Source organism: Sphaerodactylus townsendi, linkage group LG03 (genome assembly GCF_021028975.2).
Source record: "Sphaerodactylus townsendi isolate TG3544 linkage group LG03, MPM_Stown_v2.3, whole genome shotgun sequence".
In the NCBI taxonomy this organism is placed as follows: Eukaryota; Metazoa; Chordata; class Lepidosauria; order Squamata; family Sphaerodactylidae; genus Sphaerodactylus; species Sphaerodactylus townsendi.
Window position 1 is genome coordinate 126,018,267 of NC_059427.1, and position 23,086 is coordinate 126,041,352.

At 44.3% G+C, this 23,086-nt stretch overlaps 1 protein-coding gene across 1 annotated transcript; it reads right to left on the reverse strand.

Moving 5' to 3' along the window:
* Positions 1-9,595: 9,595 nt before the first annotated feature.
* Positions 9,596-21,676, reverse strand: LOC125429084 (galectin 3 binding protein). The gene is made up of 5 exons (XM_048489859.1): positions 21,617-21,676; positions 17,692-17,883; positions 16,263-16,394; positions 14,556-14,823; positions 9,596-11,220 (listed from the first exon to the last, which is right to left on the reverse strand). Exons 2-5 carry the CDS (start codon positions 17,870-17,872, stop codon positions 10,212-10,214), a joined length of 1,590 nt encoding a protein of 529 aa, XP_048345816.1. The 5' UTR covers positions 17,873-17,883; positions 21,617-21,676; the 3' UTR covers positions 9,596-10,211.
* Between the last annotated feature and the right edge of the window lie 1,410 nt (positions 21,677-23,086).

Here is a 23,086-nt window from a genome sequence, read left to right on the forward strand (position 1 = left end):
GAGGGGAGGGGAGAGCGGAAGCTCCCGGGTTGCAGCAGGCGAAGCAGCAGCCCTGAAAGTTTGGCTCGCGCTGGGCCTCTCGCCGGGCAGGGGAGGAGAAGGAGAAGCTGGGCGAGGACCCGGCCGCTGCAAGGGGCGCTCTCGGTCGCCCGGCTGCTCTGCTGCTGCTGCTGCTGCCTTCTATGGAGGTGTTGGCTTCTGCTAAGCCTGGCTTTTTAATGGGCTCTGGGGATTCGCTGCCCCTCCTCTCGGTGGCACGGGGCCAGGGCGGGCGGCTCGCCTACTCCGCTCAGCGCTCTCGCGCGGCTCTCCCTTCCTTCGCCTCCGGCCCCGGCTAGGCTCGGCGGCGGCGGCGGCGGCGGCGGCTGCTGCTGCTGCTTCGCGCGGGCTTCCTTCGCTTGACAGCTGTCTCCGTCTGGGGCTCTCCGTCCAACCGCAGGCCAGCCCCGGGGGAGACGGAGGATCACCCCACTTGAGCTCGTTCAGCGCCGACCGAGCGCGCTGACAGATATTGGGGGAAGATTTAAAAAAGATGGGGCGGGTAGTAGGAAACGCTTCCAAGCAGCCGTCTTTTAGGAACGTGACCAGAGAGGACACACGGCGACGTGACGTGGCCTGCTCCACCTCAGGGCAAATGCAGAAGTGACGCCCCTCTGCGCGCTGAAACCTCAGAACCGGCGACACCGATAGATCGCGTCCAGTATCTAGTCCAGCCCTACCCATCTCATTAAATCTTTCCCTAATATCTATCGACAACCCTGGCCTGGATCAAAGATGATGTGGGTGTCTCTCCTCCCGTTCAGAGAGCACCTTTGAAACAAGGTCTGCCCTGAGCGAAAAGCTGTCCTGTCCCTGACATCCAGGCTCATGGACAAGCGGTTAGCAAGGATCTGCTGCCAGTTTAAGGGTGTGGTATTGGGTATCAGATGTTCCCCCAAGAGCCAACCGCTGTTTGTAGAACAACAATTGAAGCAGGCACTCTAGCAGATGTTTCTGAAGTGATGGTATTGAAAGAAGAAGAGTTTGGATTTATATTTCTCTCCTGTAAGGAGGCTCAAAGGGGCTTACAAACTCTTTTCCCGTCTCAACCCTCCACCCCCCACACACTCTGTGAGGTGGATAGGACTGAAAGAGCACAAGCTGATCTGGCTCGCCAGCAGCAACATATCTGCACAGGAACATGGGGCAACCCATGTCTCTGGGGACACACCATCTGATCACATGGGAGAACACAAAACCTACCCCCACACACATTATCAGAGAGCCAGCAATCAAGCCTCCCCAAGACACCTAGAAGGATAAACCACCCCCAACCTACATATAGGGTTGTGCCTCTTTGGAGATCAGGAACATAGCCTAAGCTTTCAACTTTTAACAAGACTAATTTCTGCCTTGAACTATGTTTTCAAGTTATGGCGAGCATTTTAACAACATACCCATGAGCCTTTGCTAAACATGCAAATTACTAATTTGCATATTTAGCAAAGGCTCATGGGCATGTTGTTGAAATGCTCGCCATAACTTGAAAACATAGTTCAAGGCACTGGCATTGGAGATCAAGAACATGACCCCATCCCCTGCTTATAATAGGTTTTGGTTTGTGTGGAATTATCTGGTTTAACTGTCATTTCAAGGATAGTGTAAGGCAGGATTGGGCCTGCTAAAAGTAGGTGGTTTGTAGGGAGGTCAAGTGTGGAGCTGCTAGATGGCCAACTTTGCATGCTTTGTAGGTGGGTGTGGCTTTCTGGGCAGCAGGAATGGGGGACCTTAGAGAAGGCTTTGTCTCTGGGTGTAGCCTAGACCCTGTGTGCTTCTGTTCAACAGATAAGTTTCTACAGCTCAAGTGGCAGAGCAGGGAATCAAACCTGGTTCTCCAGATTAGAGTGCACCTCCTCTTAACCAATGACCAGCCAAGGTGCATCAGAGTGGTGGTCCATAAGGTTGGTTCACCATCTAGCTCTGCTTCAGTGGCCAGAAAGATGTCCCTAGAAGAGTTACAAGCTAGGCATGGAGGCCAAAGTTTCCCCCTATTTCCCACTGGGAGAGCTCACCATTCTTAGCCACTATGCCATGCTGGCTTTCCCCATTTCTGAGTCCTCGAGATCAGGGCCTAATCAATTTTTGCAGGCTGAGAGGGAGTGGATAATATCTGTTCTTATCACCTCCCCTTTGTTCTGATTCTTGTTTCCCCTCCATACAGTCACTGTTGAGCTAAATTGCTCACTAGTGCTCCTTTCCCACAACTTTCTGTAGCCTTTCTCTATGGTCCTCCCATGGAATTTCATCCAGGCACTTAATCTTGCTGTCTACCAACCATCAACCATCTCTGAACTTTTATGGTGGCATTACCTCCCCATATGCTCTCCCAAGTTCCTAGTCTGAACTCAGACCCAGTTTCTGAGAAGCAGGTGACAGTGGACACCTTTAACATGCCCCATGATGTACAGAGATTTGATCTGGGCCCAGAAGAATCTAAGTTGATGTTTTGTCAATGCTAGGGTCAGGAAGCCAGGATGGAGGCGGGTCCTGCTCACAGTCAGGGAGTGGAGCCGGCGGAGCGCCCAGCAGTGAGTCATGGCTGATGGAGTTAAATGGAAACACATGTGCAACCATTTGTGGCTTTATTTTTCATAGCACACAAAACGTGGATACTTAGTAAACACAAGCCTAGGGATGGAGAAAGCAGATGATCCAAAAGGTGGTCAGTATTTCCCATGGCCACTGTTGCCCCTGCAGAGGTATCCTTACACCCAAGTCCAACAATGGTTTCACTCACTGCCAACCTAGCGTATAACTACATGTTCTGCACATATCCTAATGCAAATCCTGAGCTGAGAAACAACCTGCAGTTGTAGAGGTAGACAATCCTATAAATCAATCCAGCGTTGAACTGACAATATTTGGTTTTGAGACACATTTGAGTGAATTTTCCCCAGGCACTAATGGACAAACTTAGCCATACCCTTCCTGCCTTCCACTTCTAATGCCAAGAACTTCCACAGAACAGGCAATTAAAATTACAGTGATCCTTTTATTTATTTATTTATTTATTTGTTCATTCATTCATTTATTTATTTATTTAAACTGCCCTTCCCCACAGGGCTCAGGGTGGTGAACAACAATAGTAAAACAAGATAATTATAAATATTAACACATAAAAACAGTTTAAAACATTCACAGTAATCCTACACCCTGACACATCCCTGAGAGTCCACAACAACAATTTGATTGTAATTCAGATCTGGCTGCCTGATGGAAAAACCTGGCAGAACAACTCTGTTTTACAGGCCCTGCAGAAGCCATTCAAGTCCCGCAGGCCCTGATCTCACTAGGGGGCTTGTTCCACCAGGTACAAGCCGGATATATTTTGGGCCAGTGACCATCAGCAAATTTTCCACTGAGGAATGGAGGGATCTTAAGGGGCAGTATGGGGAGAGGTGGTCCCACGGGTATGCAGATTCAAGACTGCTCCCAGATCTTCTTCTTTCTTAAGAAGACTGATCAAATTACTAATTTGCATATTTAGCAAAGGCTCATGGGTATGTTGTTGAAATGCTCACCATAACATAATCCAAGGTGCTGACCTTGGAGATCAGGAACATGGCCCCCATTCCCCTGCTTTTAGCAGGCCTAGTCCTGCCTTGGACTATTTTTTCAAGTTATTGTTGAAATGCTCACCAGAACTTGAAAAGACAGCTCAAGGCAGGACAGGGCCTGCTAAAAGCACAGAATTAGGGTTGTATCCCATGGTCTCCAGGGAGATCAGGGTAGCAATATCAATGTTGACCTGGGAGTCTTTCTCTTACAGAGTACTCCCAGAAATTCCAGGTATTGATTGTGTGGGAGACTGAGAAGTGTATGACTTATTAGTCAGTGTACCATTTGCTCAATTCACTGTTAGAAGTGGTAGCAGCCTGGGCCTTGGAATTTCCCGGGTTATTGGTTATGGGGGACTTCAACACCCATGTGGACAATACAACCTCTGGTCAAGCCATTGACCTGGTGTCCTCCATGGCAGCACTGGGACTTTCCCAAGTTGTATCAGGCTCCACATATAGAGCAGGCAACACCCTGGACTTAATTTTTGTGTTGGGTGTAGAAGTTGAGCCAAGTATTAAAATTTCAGTGCTATGGTTGGACCACTGTGCCCTGAAAGCCTGCTGTGAAACAATCCTTTCTCACAGTTTTCACCACCATCTCCTGGCTTTCAAAAGCATCCTATAAGATGGTCTTACCATTTGTCACAACTCTAGCTATCTCAGATCCCACTTCTTCCTCCTTGGCTCCAGGCTATACCACAGGGGTAAGTTGGTATTGCATTATAATAGTGCAATTTATTTTCACAATCTACCAGTTCCCCTGAATTCTCAGCTTTCATTTTTAAAGTCTAACACTTTTCATTGAGGAGTTATAAGAGGAAAAGTACAGCAGCTGCTATCCAGACTGTCTGGAAAGGAATAGGAAGGGGAAGCTTCAGAATGGCCCGAGCAAGGAACGGGGTTCACTTCTCATTCTATCATGTACATGTTCAATTGTTGCTGCAAATGGGCGTAATTACAGTAGCAATGAAAGAGAACTGCTTCTTTGTAAAGGTGGCCTTCTATTGAATTCACAATAGATATTATACTGGTGTAATTCACCTTCTGAATTCTTTTGTTCTCACAAAATTCAATAGGTAAATGATTATAAGAAGATAAAACCCAGTGATTCTGTCATAGGAAATTCCTGATTAGCTCTGTGAGCTGTATAACACATGACTCTAGCTGGTACGCCACAAGAAGTCTGTTTGGTCGGAATCTCTGGGGGACTTAAACATGCTTTTAACTTTACTAAATTGAGACAGTTTTAAAAAACTGAATATTTGAACGACAGAAAACTCAGCAATGCACGTCTGTAGGAGAAAAACAGGCACAAGAAACATGAATAGAATTCAGCTAAGCATATAAGAGGCCAGACTATGGGAGTCTGTTTTTGAATGAGACAGGATAGTTCCTTGCTACCTTATTATACACAAAATGGGAATCACATGCTGAGGCAACCTTCGTTGCCAGAATAAAATACAGACTGACCTCCTCTATGTATATTGTGTGCCCCAACACAGCTGTTATGGTTTTACTTCTTTACAAGGCATTTGTAGGCATTCACAGTCTCTTTGTCTTACAACAGTTGTGGTCTAAAGTGCTTCAGTGGTTGTGGAGTGGCTGCACACCTGAACGATGTAATCAGCCCTTAAAAGGCTGACTGTGCACAGGAAATGACCACCTTCTGTTCTGCCAACGGTCTGTTTGGGGCAGAGATGGAAACTTCTCCAGAAATGAAGACTCAGTCTGTGCCTCCCCCACGGCAGTGCACTTTGTCAAGGAGTCAGGAGATCGTCATCACCCACTACGTAAATTAATTTTGAAAATAGCTGATCAGAACCTGGGCTGAAAACACTCTGGTTTTTAACTTCAGGAGGCTGAATAATCCAAGTGAAGTTACATTTACACCCTTTGACGTTCCAACTCAAACCGTCTCGGTGCTGCTACACTGTGAGCAAATGTATTCTGCATTCGTTCCATTTCCACAATTGTTTCTAGAGGGTGGAAAAAAGGAGTGAAGAGAACAACTCAGTAGAAACTTACTAACACAGAGGCGTCTCCCCCAGTCACATTGGTGGTTGATTGACTAAGGATAGCAGCACACAGTACTTTCTAATGTAAAATGGGAATTGGTGTTTACAGAGATGGGGCATTTGAGCAATAGGTGAAGCTCCTGCTGTCTTGTGCCTTACCTCACTATGCTGTTCAAGCAAGCCTGCCAGCTGTTTAGTGGGCAAGTAAGGCAAGTTAGACACAGACTGGAAGAAGCATGCGGAAACCAATGGACCTTAGCATAGTATGCATATGTGCAGAGTTTGATTTTTGTTTTGTTTCAAAATCGTTCCTCTTAATTAGGATCCTAGAACAGGGTGTGGGGGTGTGTGAAAGAAAAGAAGTAACTAGCATTAGCACATGCCCATTCTGCAAGGGAAAATTTCAGTGGACTATAAAACAAGAATGGTTTGTCTGAATATATTTATAGCAATCCTAAATTTTATTTTGAAGTGTATGTGTATGTATACACACAGCCTGCTTCCTACAAGAGTCCACAGAATTCTTAATATCTGGAATTATAAAATTCAGTTTTGGAAATGTTTGGAATTTTATAAACATGTAATCATCCCCCCTGGATTTTGACTGGTTTTTGTTCCTGAAAACCATATACTGGGCCCCCTTGCAGTGTCATCTCATGATATTTCACAGCATGTTTATCTCATTTTTCCTCCATAGAGCTCAGGGCAGTGTGCATGGTTCTCTCCCTTTCTCCATTTTATCATCACAACAGCCCTGTGAGGTAGAGTATGCAGAGCAAACAAGCTGCAAGCCACAATAAGTAAACAGCAGTTACAAAGCTCCTCAGCATAGTAATAGGCTCGTGGCACCTAGTGGGCCACTGCGAGTAGCAAAGAGCTGGACTAGATAGACTCTGGTCTGATCCAGCTGGCTTGTTCTTATGTTCTTAATACTAAATTAGGGAACACTGAAATGAACCAATCAGGAGTTCACCTTGTGTAATCACTGGAATTCAAACAATATATTTTAGTTGAGTAAGCATGTTCTTCACAGAGTTCCCAGCATGACTAGCAGAGGTGTGTGTGGGGGGGGAATGGCGCCTGGGGCAACACCTGCTCCAGGTGCCCCCTGTGCCCCCCCTTAGCCTGCAGGAGCATGCTGCAGGCCGCCCCTCAATCCGGCCCTGCCAGACTGCTCCTTCAGCAGGCAGAGGTTCTGCCAGCTGAAGCAGCAGCCTGGTGAGACCGGGCCGAGGGGAGAGGTGGGGGGGTGATTCTCCCCCCCCCCCACACACACACACGACCAGCTGGCGTGCACGTAGGTCCCTAGGTGCACGCCACATGTCCCCGTGAGTGCTCCGCCTAGTGGTGGGATTGAGCAGGTTTGCACCACTTTGGCAGAACCAGTTGTTAAAATGGTGCTTGTAACAACCAGGTGTTAAATTATTTTAATCCCACCACCGGAACCAGTTGTTAAATTATTTGAATCCCACCCCTGGCTCCGCCCTGATGCCTAGTTGTTGCTGTACATTTGCCACATCTACTCCGCTCTTTAAGGCTGGCACAGGTACTAGGAAAGGACTGGGGAATGAGAGAATTGTTTTCAGAAGCAGTTTGCTTTTCTTATTGATTTAGAATTCAAAATATTGACAAATTCCTGCTTTTCCAAATCTGAAGAGTCATAATTCCCTATTTTGAATCCTAATTTTGATGCTGGTGAATATCTATATGAGGATAATTTCGTGTATCTCCTTCCTTATAAATCTGTTCTAAAATAAGCTTTTGCTACCTTATGTCCTGCTAAATATGTGCCTGACTTTAATCATATTGGTTCAGAACTTAGTGGGACTGTCAAATAAGCATGTTCAGGATTATAGCCTTAGATCCTTTACTGATGTGTCATAAAACTGAATAATTTTCTTCATTATGCAGTTATAAGTCTTTATATAAACCTGTATTTGAGTCATTCTAAAGAGCAAATACCAGTTTGTATTAATGTGCTTCTAATTTAAATCGGTAAGTAAAAGATCTAAAAAAGGATCTAGAAGAAACTGAGAAGCCAGGGATATTGTTTCCCATACCGAGAGAGGTATCAAACCAAGGCCAGAAATCTTGGTCAAATTACACATTGCATCAGAAGAAAAAGTTTTATTAAGCGAGCTAATATGGAGCAGTTTTACTAAGTAAGCTAATATGGAGAGTTGAGGTGTTTTTCTGTTCCCCTAACAAAAAAAAGGATGTTTATTCTTGTGTGCGCACAAATTGCTTGGGGATTAATGGTAATCTATTGTTCATTTACTACGATACACCAAATACCCAGAATGTCTTCCAGGATTCTGTGTGTACTAAAATCCAATGCATATTGCGTGTGATCCTCTGAGCCTTGGAGAAAGGGTGGAAGTTTCTATGAGATCAACTGCAAGCCCTCCACCCATGGTGTGAGGGAGATCTTGCCTTGCGTTATATTTCTGCCAGGAAGGGCAAGACTGTCTCATGGCCTTGCTTCATTTTACCCATCTCCCTTAGGAAACTCCTCCTGTTTCATATCCACCCCAAAAACCTTGCAGTCTGTTTTTCTTTAGAGTTTCTGGCCTCACACATTTTACAAATCCAAAAGGAGGACAATCCGGAATGTAAGACAATTCATCTTTTAAAAGGTTGTATACAAAAAGTTGTTCATTGTTATACATTTGATTTGCACAAAAATTTAAGATGTTCTCTTTTTCATAACAGCACATGTGGAGGAAAATGGAGTCTTCTTTTGAGTTAAACAAGGTATTATAAATGGTACCTGCTGTTCCTTAGCATCCCATCAGAGGAAAGACAAAAGGTCTTTATTCAAATCAAGGGAGTTCCAGCAAGCAAAGTGGCTTGGGCTCCCCCAATCTCTGCAGGGCAGACCTTTTATGAAGGGACTTCAACCCAACATTTGAAGTTGCCTTAGATCAGAAGACCACTGTTTCATCTACTCTGGTGGTAGCCGTTCAGGGTATTTTGTAACCCAACTATGTGAGAGCCTTTAACTGGAGTTTCTACAGACTAAACATGGCATATTATGTGCTCCAACAATGACCTCTGGTCTCTCCTCATGTTTCCAAATATAATAAAGGATTGTCATATTCTGAAAGTTTAACTTTTTGGATTGACAGTATAAACATACCAAATATGACTGTTTCGCACCACCTAAATAAGACATCCTGGGGATGCTAAAAAAAAAAAAGGCATCCTGGAAGGCACAGTTTTCTTCCCAAGATGTCATTAGGACGTCTTATTTTAGCGCAAACCGTCTTTTTTGGAGAACGCTTCAAAGTGCACCTTTCCGCCTTAAGCTGCTTACAAGACGGTTCCTGCCTGGCTGTGCAGAATGCAGAGCACAGGAGGTATCTTATTTTTCCCGCCCAATCATTTTGCTCTCTGGTCAGTTTCACCCTCAGCTTGTGCCTGACAGTTTTTGTGCAGCTGAAGGGATTCTCCCTGCCTTCGTTTGCTGAAGGTTGCCCCAGGACGTCTGCTCTGCAGGCTCCAGCCCTAAAAGTACATAGTTGTACACAGCTTGTCCTGCCAATTCTGCCAATATATAGTTTTCCTTTAAAAACATTTTTTGGAGGAGCTATCTTCGAAGATACGCAGACACGCCTTAGGTGCGGAGCTGAGCAGCTAAGATGCATGTCTGCGTAGCTCTTCCAAGATTAAAAAAGGGGAAACTATATTGCCAAAATTGGCAGGACCAGCTGAGTGCTTTTTGAACTGAAAAGGAACCCAGGATTGGAGCCTGCAGAGCAAACATCCTGGGCCAACCTTCAGCAAATGGCGGTGGGGAGTATTCCTTCAGCTGCAGACAAAATGTTAGGCACAAGCTAAAGGTGAAACTGACCAGATAGCAAAACGGTCAGGCAGGAAACAGCTTCTTTCCTCCTCTGATGCCTGTGCTGTCTGGCAAGGATACCAGAAGCTGCCTCTTTTTAAGATCCCCCCCAGATATCTTATTTTGGGTGTGCAGAGTGAAAAGAGGCAGTCACCTCTTTTTAAGAGATCCCACAGGAGTCTTTTTTGTGCTGTATATCAGATCACTCAACCTTCATGGGTATTGATAGGCAAGAACCAAAGAACCTCTATTTTGGATGGTTCTAGCTAGAGGTGAATTTGTTATATATACCTAAACGCTTGGGAAAACAAGCGCAAAAATTGCTGTGAAATTAGGGACTGCAATGTAAGAGGAAAAAGAAAGTGGGAAATTGTGGCCTATGGCCTGGTATTTCAGTAGAACAATAATATACCTTTTTCTTAAAAGTTTCAAGCCTGTTACTGTGGAGATGTGGTCGAGCAGGCCAGAAACCTAGATAAGACAAAAACTTAGAAAATAGTCTGGGAAAAGTTTTAATCTAAGATGGATGGAAAGCTCTAGAGATATGTTCTGCTCATGTACCAATATTACTTGCTGCTTTGTATAAATGGTCTGGCCCCTGAGATTGGATGAATCCCTGCCCTTTCTCTTGCTGGGGCTTCCTTTATTCAAAAAAGACCTTTTTGACCTTCCTCTTGACTGGCATACTTTGGCTGAAAGAACAGCCGGAAATGGCCCAGTTTGGCTATCAGTAGGAAGGAAGTACCTAGCCTTTTATGCATTCAGCTTGTAACTAGGACACACCAGAGCCATGACACCTGTGTGACCAGTTGGGCACGGGAAGCCAACCCTGTTGGCTTTGGGGATCACAACTGTACCATTTTTAAAGTCAAAGACATCTATGACATAGGAATCCTGGCAGACCAGGAGTGCTTTGTTCTTATACCAGATGGTATTATCTTTGGAACCTGTCAGTGCAAGATGGAGCATTGGGAAGGTATCTGAGGAGCAGAAGCTATAATTTTGGCAGGCCTGTTTAATGTCATAGTAAGTGAAAGACCAGGATATGTTTTGGGCATGGAAAATAAAGCTAGGGTGTTCTGGGGTTTCAAATAACTGGGAGATACTAGATCCATTGTTCTGTGTTATGAGGTCATGTGTTAAGTACATGCTCCAAGTAGAAGCAGAATAACAGCGAGGGACAAATGCATCACTTCTGAGCTCCTGGGATTTGTATTGCCTAAGGACTTTGAAGGGCACCGTGTGGAATTCAAAGGCCTCCAGAATATTCCTTTGGAAGACATCATTATAGCGCACATACAATGTCAGGTTGAACTGCAGCTTAAACAACTGTTCTGGGGTGAGCATGGGAAATCTGACCATTTCCAAAAGTGTTTTCATTATTTCTCCTGGCCCATTAGCCTGCGCCCAGCGGTCAAGAGCTTTCAACAGTGACCACTCACTCTCAACCATCACATCGGTATGAGAGAGCAGATCTCCAATAGTCTCTGGTTTGAGGCTCAACCAGACCTCAGTACGGGACAGACCCTCACAGTTCCAGGCCAGGTACTGCAAAATGAGCTGCTGCAGGCTGCTATCTCTACTAGACAGACTGTATCTATAGAGCTCCAGGGGGCGGCGGAAGGAGGGGTCCAATGGAAGAAGATATGGGAAGATCTTCCGGCAGTCAGCTTGCAGTTCTGGCGCTCCAAAGGCTGAAGCCAACTTGTGGATGCACTTTACTGAATCCAACGTGATTACAATTTGCCGGGAGTAGAAGTATCTGAGTGGACAAACAGACAACAACAAAAGAGTGAACAGTCGGATTCTAAATTTTATTGTGAAGGTTTTGGAATGATTTTCCAAGACAGGCTGCCCAAAATGTAAACAACTATGAAATGATGTTTTACTAAGATGCTCAGTCTCCATGACCTTCCACACATTAACAAAATGTAAGCAAGAGTCAGTCTGGTTAAATGGATGACAGTTCAGCCATAACTTATTTTAACTGGGTTCACTTTCAGAGGCAAACAATGTGGTTGCACACAAGTAGTGTTGACCTTTTTGGAGAAAAAATAGCCTCAGGGTATTGCAGTTTTGAGCAGAGGAATTATCAGGGCGGGGGGGGGGGGGGGGCGTGTTTAAGCTTTTCTGTTGATCAAAACTTCCTCCCTTGAGTTCTTGCTTTCTCCCACCTTGTGGGATTCCAAAATGCATTTTTGCAGTTGTAATTATGCATCTGGAACCTTGCAGGTAGAAGCATCAGTGGGAATTTTGCAGTTTAAAAAAATCAGCATGAGAATATTGTTATATCAATATACTGATATAGCAATTGGTGTAGCAAGTTCTCTTAATTCTGAGTCTTCATTTTTAAAAAAATAAGTGTCTAGCCCTTTCCCTCTTGAAGATGTGTATTTTCCCTTATATCTCCATAAGGAAAAGGACTAAAAGATATTCTAGTGCCATTTTTAAAAAATGAAGGCCCCCTGGTGACTGGGGAAGGAAACTGTTGCCACAGGGACAGGCAGAAAGAAAAGAATAGCAGTACCAAGCATGGAACAAAAAGCAAAAGTAAATTGGCACAGTGGGAGATTTAAGATTAATTCACTCTGAGATGTCCTATATATCTCACATTTGATTGATTAGAGGATCTGTAGACTATCCTACTCTGAACACTTCTCCCAATGACAGTATTGGAGGGGCACTTTCAGGAAAAATGGCTACCACTCAAACTGGGAAAGTTGAATTTCCAGCCCACACAGTAACCTTCCAGGCTTTACAGAAATCTTTCTCATAGCTTCAGAGCAGAGCTAGTTTGAGAGAGATCAGAGGGAAAAAACAGTGAACTCCTTTGTGGTGCATAAATGCACCATGAAGCTGCAGCAAAAGGGGGAAAACCCACTTCCCAAAAGCAATGAATGCAGTGGGGCAGAAAAGCTATGTAAAAATGATCTAGGATTGTTCACTATCCAGTTTTTAAAAACGGATTAGTCATTTATTTTAAACGAATTAATTATTTTAATGACTTATATTTAATACATTTGCACATTACTAAACCCTCAGAATACATTTTTTAAAGTCCAATAGCAGACATCCAAGTTTTTGTTTGTTAATTTAGAAATTATCACTCATGGTTGGAAACATTTGCCTTTCATGTTTACTTTTTAATTTCCTATTTTAGTAACTTCAGAGAACCAAAATAGCTTCAAGATGATTGATAGATAGATAGATAGATAGATAGATAGAGAGAGAGAGAGAGAGAGAGAGAGAGAGAGAGAGAGAGAGAGAGAGATGCCCTTCAATCTCAGTCCTGCTGATTAAAATTTGTTCTCAGTGATTAATCAGCTAAAGTTTCAGTTGGTTATATTATTGATTTAAAAATTACTGCATGCGATCTCAGTTTTTAACCCATCCTGAACAGCATTCCTTATTTCTCCTGCCCTGGGAAGCTCTTGGTGAAATGAAGAAGCTGCCTTACCTGTCCTGTAGAAAAGGCACACCCATAGATGCCCTATATATACCAGGGAGACTAGTCCTCAGTAGAAGATGCTCACATTGGCCTCTCCTTTACAGTAGATGAGTGGCTATCTACTAGGTATCTGCAGAACTCTTTGGGATGTTTGTAGCAGCCTCTTCAAAATGAGCACAGTGAAAAAGGAAATATTGTTCTGAACTATATTCAACACTGTCATGAACCCTGGGAGACAAGGATTCCAACATGGAGCCTGCAAGCACTGTGTTAGGTTTCGAACCTTAAGCCAATAAACGGAGTCTGTAGTGTCAAAGGCTTTCACGGCCAGATTCAACTGGTTGTGGTGGGTTTTCCGGGCTGTGTGGCCATGGTGTGTAACAGACACAGTGTGTAACAGACTTCTCTAAGTGATACACCTCTGAAGATGCCAGCCACACGTTAGGAACAAGATCAACCAGACCATGGCCACACACCCCAGAAAACCCACCACAACCAAGAGTCTGTAGTGTTGATCAGTAGCATTTATTGATGAGGTGTTGAAGCACGAAAGCATGGCAAAGCCAGTTCTGACAAACCTGGCCTTTGCCATTCCCTTTAGCCCAGTGGCTCTCAATCTGGGGGTCGGGACCCCTTTGGGGGGGGGTCGAACAACCCTTTCACAAGGGTCACCTAAGACTCTCTGCATCAGTGTTCTCCATCTGTAAAATGGATAAATGTTAGGGCTGGGGGGCCTGCTTTCTCAAGAAGTTGTAAAAAACAGTCTCCAGAGCTGAGGCACCCCAAAGTCAGTGGCAGATAGTAAGAGAAAGCCCGGCTTCCTGTCCCCACAAGATAACAGATGCGACTCTGTCTCTCATGGGACCAGGGTATCAGGGAAAGCTTAGTTATCTACAAAGCATGTGAAGTCATAAAGAAAAGATCAAGGAAAGAATGCTGCAGATGGCAGTGGTAATATATAGCTGGCAGGATTCATATATCTTTTAACAGCATTGATTTGTAGCTTTAAGCAGTTGGGATTGGGAATGCATCTCAATCACATACATATAACCCCCCTGACACACTGTGGACCAGGAGATGCAGGCAACAGAGCCTGCTCCAAGCCCTGTCCTGCCAGCAAAGGCAGAAGCAGCTCTATGTTCCTCCCTGCCAGCTGAGGTAGAGCCAGCAACAGAGCCTGATACCATGCAGCTGGTAGAGCCATCAGTTAGAGCTAATGAGCCAGCTGCATGAAGAAGGCAAAGACAAAGACGGTAGCTAAGTGCTAAAAGGAGAAGTGCCCACATTGCTTTTTGCTATGGCAGAAGGCTCTGAGAGCTGGAGGCATCTGCTTCAGAGGTGGACAGAGTCATCACAGGATCCTGGCATCATTTGTATAACAAGTATGCTTCCTGGTAAGCTCCATGTACCTGGTCTTCCTCTGAACTCTGGCTCTCAGTCTGCCTGCCTGACCTCCTGCCTGTGTTTTGATTCAGGACTCTTTGATCATGTCTTTGCTTGCTGGACTGCCTTTACCGTGCCCTAGTGCCAGCAACACTAACACTGTCTTAAATGATTCTAGGAAGCTCCACTGAGAGTGCTGGGGGAGAGGATAGGTAAAGCACTGTAAATCAAGACAGCAAGTTGGAGTTGGGTAATAAACTTCTCACCTGAAAAATCTGTTCACACTAGGCAAACACTCCTCTTCCAACAGCAGTGTGTATGAGGTTTTATTCCCCTGGAGCAGAATGCTGGCCTCACTGTTTGTACGAAGAATCAGACTATGTAAACATGTAACACCATGGGATTCTGAGCTGTTTGATATTATGACTGTGATGTTGATGTCGCAGTTTTGCTGGTTGTCATATAATAGGCCAAGATCTTCAGAAAAATTTCCACAATAATCCGAAACAAAAATCGCAGGATTGTTTGCCATTGCTGAAACGACAGGCCCAAAATTCATATGCTTATTCATTGCTGTATTGTTTTTTCTTATACATTGCTACCAGAGGTGGGATCCAACCAGTCTCACCACTTCTCTAGAAGTGGTTACTAATTTTTTCTGAGGGCCGAGAAGGGGTTACTAAAGCAACCTCCCTGCCCAATAGGGACTGGAGGTGCGTGCGTGCGGTGGCGCCACTGCTTGAATCCCACCACCATCGGAACCTGTTATTAAAATTTTTGGATCCCACCACTGATTGCTACTGATGTTTGTTGTTTATAATGTTATGTTTATTGTTGCTCATAATGCTATGTGTTATAATGGTTTGTTGTTGTTTATGATGCTGTGTTTATGATGTTACATTATTGATTTTATGCTTATTGATGCTATGTTTATTGATGTTTGCTGTATGATTTTATGATTACTGGTGTTATTATATTGTTGTGCACTGCCCTGAGCCTTTCGTGGGAGGGCGGTATATAAATTAAATATACAAAATACAAATACTGAATGCTAAATAGTCTAAAAGACCTAAACAGATAAATGGATTGCCGTGAATTTAAGGTCCAACAACAGATTTGCCCAACAGAATAAGAGACAGCACAGCTGAAACACCAGCTTGAAATAACCACTTACATACAGATACGCTTACTGATTTCCAGGTGGTGACTGGAGATCTCCTGAAATTACAACTGATTTCTAGGCAACAGCAACCAGTTCACCTGAAGAAAATAGCTGTTTTGGAAGATGGGATTTAGGGCATACCCCACTGAATTTTCTCCCTTTTCCAAACCCTGCTTACTTCAGCAGAGGTGTAGCTGCAATGGGGACATCTGAGATGGCTCGCCCCGGGCGCCGCCATTGCAGTCACGTGTCAGGGGCAGGGCGGGGCATATCGGGGGCATTTCAGGGGTGGCGCAGGAGGGGGGGCACGGGCAGTTCATGCCCCAGGCACAGTTTCCCCTCCCTTTGTTATTGTTCTTCAGGTTCCACTCCCCAAATGGCCAGGTATTTCCCAACCCAGAGCTGGAAAACCCTACATATCGATTAACTAGAACATTTGAAGCCATTGGAGAAACAAAGTGTTTTATTTCCATATTAGTCTAGACTAGGGGTGGCCAACCTATGGTGCTCCAGTTGTTCATGGACTACAATTCCCATCAGCCCCTGCCAGCATGGGGCCAACTGGCCATGGTCTAGAGATCTAATGCCCCATATTGAAAATCAGAGGGGACTGCAAAAATAATCTGGGAAATTATAAATGAGGGATTAAGAGAGAAAAACAAGCAGGGCGATTGAGAAAGTTCCTTAATGGAAGACCACAATCTGAAATTGGGCAGCTTGATCCTTCTGACTTCTAACAAGTACATCAGTGACTGCAAGAAACCAAATGGACAAAACATGATTCTGGTGACACAGTCTACTGGAGACTCACTCTTGGCACACACCACTCCAGCATCCTCCCCATGTCCGCAGTTGTGCTTCATCCATCCTCCAGAACCGCACTGTATTAGAGATGTCTCTGTCCCAACGCAGCTGATGTCATCTAAAATAATGGGTCCTGATCCTGTGTAAAAAGTAAACATACAGCCAGTTACACTATAATAGGAGAACTCTGAGGAGTTGGTTCTCCCGTACTCACAGGGGTCTGAATTATTCCAGTTGCCAGTCTACATTTCAGAAATTCTAGGAAAGCTTGGGACCTGAACGCAACTTATTGTGTATGTCAGAGCCCCTGATCTAGAAGACATTTTATATACTAGCATTGCTATGCATGGATGAAGGTATGTTCTTGTCCCTAAATGCAGAGGCGTAGCAAGGGGGGAAAGCGCCCAGTGCACCAGTGCGTCCTCTGCCCCGCCCCGCCCCGCCCCGCCCCACCCCAGAACACCCCCGCCCCACCCCAGAACGCCCCCACCCCACCCCCTGGAATGCCCTCGCCACACCTACACAGGGGTGCGCTCCCAGTGCGTTGTGTACCCCCCTGTCCCTTGGAGCTACGCCTCTGCCTAAACAATTTGTTTCTGTAACTGAATCTTGACTACACAGGATCTAGATGCTCCTTTTCACATAGCAATACCCAAAGTTGTTCAGTCACCATCTTCTTTAAAAAGCAGGATGTATTAACCTTTCTTCCAAATTAAATTATTTATATCAGTTTGGAAATATATTCTCAGAATGGCATGAAAGGAGATGAGCACTTTTGGTGCATGAGATATGCAAGCATATGGCTGGTCAGTCTTTTCTTCTCTGCTCAACATCTTATGCAAATTATGGACCCCAGTCCAGGAAAGAGCAGTGTACCATAAAGCAGCAACTGTTGCCCATGGACACCATGTTAGGAGAGGTAAAGAGCAAACAGATCTCCCCTAATGCTCAGAATGTTTGATGTTACAGCAAGACAGTGTGACCATACTTGTGGGAATGCTTCATCGTTTGGACCAGAATCACATAATCCTATGCCATCCGCTCCTACTCATTCAACCAAGTGGCCAAATCCTTTCTGGGCTGGGAAGAGGGATCCCTTGTTTCCTTGAAACCTTCTTGAACAATTTCAATGTGTGCTCCAAATTTACAGGTATCCTACTAAACATTTTAAAAGTCAGATACTACACTTCCGACTGGTTTCATCCTTTCTCAGACACCCAGGCACACCATTTCCAGGACACCGACTGCTGCCACTTACAGGTTGCTTACTTGGTCTGTTTCTGTCTTGAAAACTGTCTGTTTCTGTCTTGAAAGAACCAGTGTTAGCGTCTCCAAACGCATTCAGATTTGGAGTCAGGAACTATTGTGTTGGGGTTAAGAGGACGACAACATGCTCCCTTCTGCATTATCATATAGTATGAAAGGCAGTACTATACCTTCCCCAAATGCTGCACTTGTCTTCACTTCTGTGGCCTCTGTGAAGCCCAGGGAGCGGCAGACAACCTGTGCATCTGCCATGTCCCAATTATCATCACATATTGTCCCCCACTGTCCATCATAGTAGATCTCCACACGGCCCTCGTTGAAGGAGTTTCCATTCACCAGCTGCACTTCCATATTGTGGATAGCTGCAGATGCAAAAAGGAAACTTAATAAAAGCAAGTAGTTAGCTACAAGACACTAGCACAGCAGAGGCTTACATAATTTTTAAACTAGAGAATTTTCTGAAATCAGGCATGATGTCGAGCAAGTGGATAAAGGAAACTTTTGTCTCCTTTCCCAAAAGTCTAGAATGCAGGAGCACATATTGAGAGTCATGAATAGTAACTTCAGAACAAATCACTTTACATAAAGTGGAACTTACTGCTATAAGAAGGAGTGATGTCCACTAGTTTTTTTTTAAAGTCATCAAGTCACAGCTGACTTGTGGCAACCCCTGGTAGAGGTTTTCAAGGCAAGAGATGTTGAGATGTGGTTTGCCCCTGGCTGCCTTCATGTCACAACCCTATTTGCCAGGGTCAACTCTGATTAGCCTCTGAGATCTGAGGAGATCAGGCCACAGACATATCCATGGAGTATCCATGGAGACATATCCATGGAAAACGGCTACTAGTCATGGCATCCAAATGGGAATTCTATGCTCAGTATAACTATTAATGCAAAACGCCAAGGGGAGAGGGTATGGCTTTGGCCTCTGTTCTTCAGCTGTGGGCCTTCCAGGACATGTAGGTAGCTGCACTGCAGGAAATAGAATCTTGCTTAAGGAGGGCTGATTCAGCAATCTTCTTCTTCTTAAGAATTGAACAACCTGAAGCATTTGCACAGGATGCCATTCCACAACCTCCTTGGACTGCACTGATGCACTTCCCCATGGTTTCCACCCCAGTGGCATAGCACCAAGGGGGGTGTGATGCACCGGGCGCGTGCTGGTGCGGGGGCATTCCAGGACATTGCGGGGGTGTTGAGGGGATGGGTGAGGGTGTGGCAGGGGTGTAGGGTGCATGTGTACCCCGGGCGCAGTTCCCCCTCGCTCTGGCCCTGCCCCAGATGCTCTAAAATTATGAACCCTGGTTGATCTATGTATCTAATAGTACTGTAACTTATTCTACACATGGCTGCTCTTGAAGTTGCTCCAGAAATTCCAACTGGTCCAGAGTGCAGTGGCACAGGTCCTTACAGGAGCCCCACCAGCTCCAGTTTGAGTTCTAAATCAGGCTGAAGGTTCATATATTGACCTTTTAAGCCCTAAATGGTCTTGAACCCTCCTCTATATGGGACTACATCTCCCGGTATGCCCCCCTCCCAAAGAGCATTGCACATGTCTGACAACAACTTTCTGATATCCTAATTCAGAACATTGCACCTGTCTGACAACAACCTTGACCTTAAATCTATCCAGGTATTCTCAACCAAGGCCAGAGATTTTTCAGCCCAGCCTGATGCAACTCTCTCTCTAGTGAGATCTGTGTGCCCTGCTGGACTTTGCTCAGTTCTGCAATGTAGGATGGAGATGTTCAACTAGGCATATGGTTGCAGACAGCAATGGTTTTATATACTAGCTGCCCTCCCCACTCCCCTCCTCTTACTTCCCTTTCCACTCCGTACCCCTCGTTTTTCCTTCCTTCCTTCCTTCCTTCCTTCCTTCCTTCCTTCCTTCCTTCCTTCCTTCCTTCCTTCCTTCCTTCCTTCCTTCCTTCCTTCCTTCCTTCCTTCCTTCCTTCCTTCTGCAGCAGCTGACTGCTATTTGCCAGGTAGCCTTCCTATTACAATTTGTTCAGCCACTATTATCATATAGAAGTGTAATCTGGGCACCTGTATTGCTAGATAGAACAGATGTATAGTTTTAACTATATGTTTTAATGAATTTTATGCCGTGGGCTGCTCTGAGTTCAGCTTGCAGGAAAAGGGCAGGGTATAAATCAAATTTTAAAAATACATTTTAATAGTAAACTTTCTCTATGACGTTTAGGTCAGCATACATTGTCCTCCCATTCCCACTTTATTCTCACAACAACCCTTTAGGGTAGACCAGGCTGACTCTGTGTCTGCTCCAAGATCACACAGCAAGATTCATAACAAAGTGGGGAACTTAGGGTTGCCAGCCTCCAGGTGGGAGCTGGATATCTCCCATAATTACAACTACAAAAATCACTTATTTATTTATTTATTCATTATTTTTTGAAACATTTATTCCACTTCTCCTGGAGAAAATGGATGCTTTGGAAGGTGGCATGGCATGGCATTACACAGGTGTAGTGGTTAAGAGTAGGTGCATTCTAATCTGGAGAACTGGGTTTAATTCCCCAGTCTGCCCCTTGAGCTGTGGAGGATTATCTGGGGAACCAGATTCGCTTGTGCACTCCCACACACGCCAGCTGGGTGACCTTGGACTAGTCACAGCTTTTCAGAGCTCTCTCAGCCCCACCCACCTCACAGGGGGTTTTTTGTGGGGGGAAGGGAAAGGAGCTTGTAAGCTACCTGAAAGCTATTAATTTGCATGTTTAGCAAAGGCTCATGGGTATGCTGTTAAAAAATTTTAAATTCATTTTCATTTTTTGTTTTATACCCCACCCATCCCAGAAGGGCTTAGGGTGACAACAACATGTTAAACCTACATTACAGTTAAAAATCATAATTTTAAAAATGCTTGCCATAACTTGAAAGATAGCCCAAAGCCAGGACCATACCTGCTAAAACACAGCTTTTATTAACCTACAAAGCCAGTCTTCTTAGGTTCTGTCAAGAGTATGTGGCCTTATGGAACACTGCCTTGCAGCATGTGCTACAGACAGGTATGGGTGCCGTTTTGCCCTGGGTTCTGGTTCTCCTTCCTATGCTTTTGCTAACTCTTCTTCTGAGGTCTTCTCCATTCAAAAATGTCACCCTCCAAGGCTTCTCCCTTGAATCTCCAGGTATTTTTGAACCTGGAGTTTGCAACCCATCCTAGTCTGACCAGGTACTACAGGAATTATGAGGGCTGATATGTTTTCAAAAAAGCAGAATCCTATATATTTTCTGATTCAGACTGTGATATCAAATAGCCCCCTCCTTCAGCTTCTTTGCTTCCAAGCTAAGCAAGTAATGTGATGTCATGACTTTGCTAGCCAAAAGCTCTGTGCTACAACTGGGCATCCGAGTTAGCATCCCTGGATATGTTACTCTCCTCCACTGGAGCCAGATGACAGCCCCAACCCAAAAATTGCCTCCATTAAAATACCTGCTATTATTATTATTATTGCTGTGGCCCATTATTGTTATTATTGCTGTGGTTCTGATCTGAGTGGCCCCTATAGTTACCATTTGTCTCAGCATTCTCCAGTGCTGTTTTAACATCATAGACCACCCCTGTCTGATAGCACTGGGCTCTGGATTCCTGAAAGATTAGTGACCCTAAATGGGGGCCTCATGGATGGGCCTCATGTTCAAAACAGACAGGAATAGAATTTCTCTCCGTATAAGGTAACTTTGCTTTGACACTTGCAGTCTGCCTATATCACAGTACACATGTTGTAGAGAGGTTACCGAACACAGTGTGCACTGTTGTGTATGACTTCTTTAATCCTGAGAGTGTATTGTTCTTAATTCTTTCGTAAATAATTATTTGGTTAACAGAACACCACATGAACGGCAAGGGCACCTTAAAGTGCCAGAAGCAATAGTGGAAACCCTTGGCTGTTACTCAAGTATGGCCTGGTTAATCTGGCATGAGGGAAGCTTGCTTTCCCCATGAAATCGCTAGTCATCAGGCAAAGAGAAAGGAGGAACCTTGTTTCATTTCTGTTGCTGGGTTGTGCTCAGTGCAGAAGCAGTTCCTTCTTAACCAAAGCATCACTGCACAAGCCCATGAAGAGCCTGACTTACCCAGTGAGTCAGTTAAGCCTGGCCGTAGCAAAAGTAGACTGAGGATTATAAGTCCAGATAGCCGCCCGTGCAGCCAACCTGATGGAAAACAACACAACATAAACAAGCAGCTGGGGCCAGGCACATCAAGGCTGACCAGGGGTTCAGGTACACTAAAAAGTTCAGTCTAAGGAGATGACCTGAGCTTAATTCCTCACTCCAGAGAAATTAGATTGGTTTGAAGATAGGGCAAGTGCTAGAGAACAGTAGAAGGGCAGGGGAGGAAAACTGGAGCCAACGAAATCCTATTTTACCTGGTAGATTTTCATCATGTGGCCAGATATACCATAAATTCCTTAAAAATCCTTAAAAATCCGAGAAGGAATCAGGGCTTAAAATTCATAAATGGAAAATAAAGGTTTTATGCAAAACTATGAGAATACAGGAAGAAACAGAACTGATAAATAGAACAGGATTTAAAGTGAGTTTGGCCATCTCTACCAAATATATATATAGTCTGTAAGTCCCAGCAGGAATGTCATGATATATAAAATAAAGGTTCACAAAGCAGGTGCAGCAAAAAGGTTTGTCCAGCAACAAGGGCCAGGAGAGGGGAAGTCTAGGGGCAACCAGCTACAGTTGACCTTTAATGTGATTGGTGCATTCAACTGTGACTCTGGTCCAATGGGAGGCTGTTGCGGGGATAAGTACCTAGCTTGAATGTATAAAGAAAGCTGTGCATTGTTTCTAGTCTTCTAGTCTGTTCTAGCTCTAGTGTTATAATGTTGCTGAAGTGTTCTGTATAGCATTGTAGTCTTATCTAGTATAGTCTTGTGTAACCTTGCAACTGCTAAGTAAAACCTTCCTATTGGAAAGATGGACAGTTTTCTTGCGTGGACAGTTTTATTTTCCTAAAGTGATAGGAGGCTGCAGTGTGTGCAGGAAGACTACTAGACCTTTTTCTCTACTCTAAGTAGCTCCACTTTAAGTCTGCTGATAAGGAAAGCCTCTGGTTTTATTTGTATATTTATCTTTAAAATCTTTTGAACTGTTGAATGTTTTAACCTCCAAAATTTCTTAGCTTTTTCACAAGTCCGCCATTAGAAAGTCCCTTTTTGGTGATCCCATTTCCAGCACTTATTCAAAACATTTTTATACATCTGTGTCAATTTCTCTGGTATCATATGCAAATGATAAATCATTTTATAAAAGTTCTTCCTCAAACTGGAGCTTAATGTAAATTTAAGCCCCTTTGACCACATTGTTTTAACTGAATATTATACCTAAAGTTAATAGCCGAAAATTGACATACATTGTTTCACTTGTTCTTCTTCTGTTCCAAATCTCAACAATAATTATGCACTTTTGCAATAACATGATCAAATTCACTCAGTATAATCAAAACCGTGCAATCTTTTCTGTAATTTGAATCTCTCAGATAATTTGTGTGTAGCAAAACCAATCACAAGTGATGCCTTCTGACCAGAACTG